This window comes from Penaeus monodon, chromosome 29 (genome assembly GCF_015228065.2).
Source record: "Penaeus monodon isolate SGIC_2016 chromosome 29, NSTDA_Pmon_1, whole genome shotgun sequence".
Lineage (NCBI taxonomy): Eukaryota > Metazoa > Arthropoda > Malacostraca > Decapoda > Penaeidae > Penaeus > Penaeus monodon.
Genome location: NC_051414.1, coordinates 25,088,006 through 25,090,102, shown reverse-complemented (window position 1 = coordinate 25,090,102; position 2,097 = coordinate 25,088,006). Strand labels below are relative to the sequence as shown.

Sequence of the window (2,097 nt, the reverse complement as noted above, 5' to 3'; positions counted from 1 at the left end):
CAGACTATTCTATTTACTACTTACCCAACAGCTTCATAAGTCTTTCCAACAGCTTCATGATCCTTTATAGCGTTGATAATGCCTTGGGCCACATCACTAACAAACACTGGCTGCTTCCAGATACCCTTGCCAGCCTTTGGTAGGGGGAGGAGACGTCCCTGATGGCGCCACAAACCTGCATAGTATCTGGAAAGATTGCAACAGAATAGTATATGATGGGTTTGACAGCTGAATTATTTGTTTTAAGTTTCAGAATCATATAAGTTATTATTAATGCTCAGAACACGGTTAACTTTACACCTCATCAGCTATTAAACGAATGCTGCTTTTACCTGAGGAAACGATCTTCCTGGCCATAAACATCACTGGGGCGGAAGACAATTGCCTCCGGGAAAGCAGCCCTCACAGCCTGCTCTCCCAGGCCCTTTGTCTTAAGAAACTGAGAGCCTCCCTTGACAATATAACCCTGTGATGAGAGATGGGCAGCATTAGGAAACACAAACCGCAAAAAATGTTACTTCAATACAAAAACATACATACAAAATTTGCTGTTTAAACTCCCTGCATTACCTCATGTTCAACATTGGAGTTCAAAGCAGAAATGTGGATGAACTTCTCAACTCCCATCTCCTTGCTGATGCGTGCCAGTCTTTCAGCTCCTTCAATATGAACCTGGAAGAGAATAGAAAAATGACACAGTAACTACTGACAACTGACAAAAAAAGACAATTGTACCAAATCAGGCTTTTCCTAACTGCATTTCATATATGTATTTGCAATACATATATGTACACACCTCACCCTCCAAAATCTTAGTTAATAAAACCATCTCATGTTGGTGTTACATAAGAGAAATGAATGTTACCTTTGTATTTGAACATACCTGAATATTTTACATGTGCATCAAGATGCTTTCTCTTAAGTCTAGAACTAGGTGTGAGAATTTCAACCTCAACCTATCAACATATTTTCATAATTTCACAGTTAATACACCACCACCTTATTACATGAATGCAGTCTCACCTTATTTAAATTTGTATTCATATATCTTACTTTATGCAGGTTTCACAGAACATATAGTACAAGTGTGCAATAATATAATACAGTAAAATGCTTTCAAAGAAGAGTATAATAATTGATAAATGAAAGAACTCTAGTTTTAAATTTCAGGTTAAGTCTATTCTTGAACCAAACATGAAGGATACTCAGAAAAAATGTACTGGGTTACATGGCATCCATGCCAGAAATCATGCTCAATTTACACCACATTACTTTTCCCAGCAATAATATAACTTATATCTGATACTGAAAACTAAAGTAATTAACCTTTTCAAAGGAGAAATTCATGGTTTCCCAGTCACGACCTATTAGGTTGATGACAATATTGGAATGCTTGACTGCCTTGCGGATGGCCTCTTCGTCAGCGAGGTGGTAGGGGATGAAGAGCACCTGACCCAAATCACCAGTTAACTTCAAGGGTCGGACATCATAATGGTCTCCACGGTATGGGATTATCATCTGTGACAAAGACATCTATAGTGAGTGTCATCCTAGATGTGAAAGCAATAATGTTCTATGATTATATTACCTAAGGTTATCTGGAAAGGATTACTAACCATATTTCCTACCTAGCTGAATTCTTACAAATTCTTTACTCTTTCTATAACATAAATTGCAATAAGTACTGATGTTAAGTAACTGATCGTGAAAAAGTTATGACCTGATATCAGTAAAACAATGATGGAACCAGCATCAACCTGTGAATATAAAATACAGTGTGGAAAAATGTAACCATGCCAGTTTTTCAAACATTATACTGGAGAGAAACTTATTTTTATAGAATCTATTTATTATCTTTATTAAGAGAATGCATAGGTGTTACCTTCAAAAATTTTGAACCAAATGATTTTGACTGTAAACAGGAAATAAAATTTCTTCTCTCTTCTAATTTTATCTTTCAAATGCAAAATTCATGTAAAATCAAATTAAAACCTAATAACAAAACCTTCCCCAATAACAATTATATGATCTTACAATTTAACTCACTTTATATACCTTAATCCATTGCAGCCATGTAAATGTATTGCTGACTGCACT

General features: G+C 35.7%; 1 protein-coding gene across 1 annotated transcript in view; it reads right to left on the bottom strand.

Moving 5' to 3' along the window:
* LOC119592069 (NADH dehydrogenase [ubiquinone] 1 alpha subcomplex subunit 9, mitochondrial-like) overlaps positions 1-2,097 on the bottom strand; it is an 8,165-nt gene that overhangs the window by 1,870 nt on the left and 4,198 nt on the right. Inside the window, exons 3-6 of the mRNA XM_037940880.1 lie at positions 1,327-1,518; positions 571-672; positions 333-466; positions 25-186 (exon numbers count right to left, since the gene is read on the bottom strand). Of these exons, the coding sequence (XP_037796808.1) occupies positions 25-186; positions 333-466; positions 571-672; positions 1,327-1,518 (590 nt within the window). The remainder of the gene's footprint in view (positions 1-24; positions 187-332; positions 467-570; positions 673-1,326; positions 1,519-2,097) is intronic.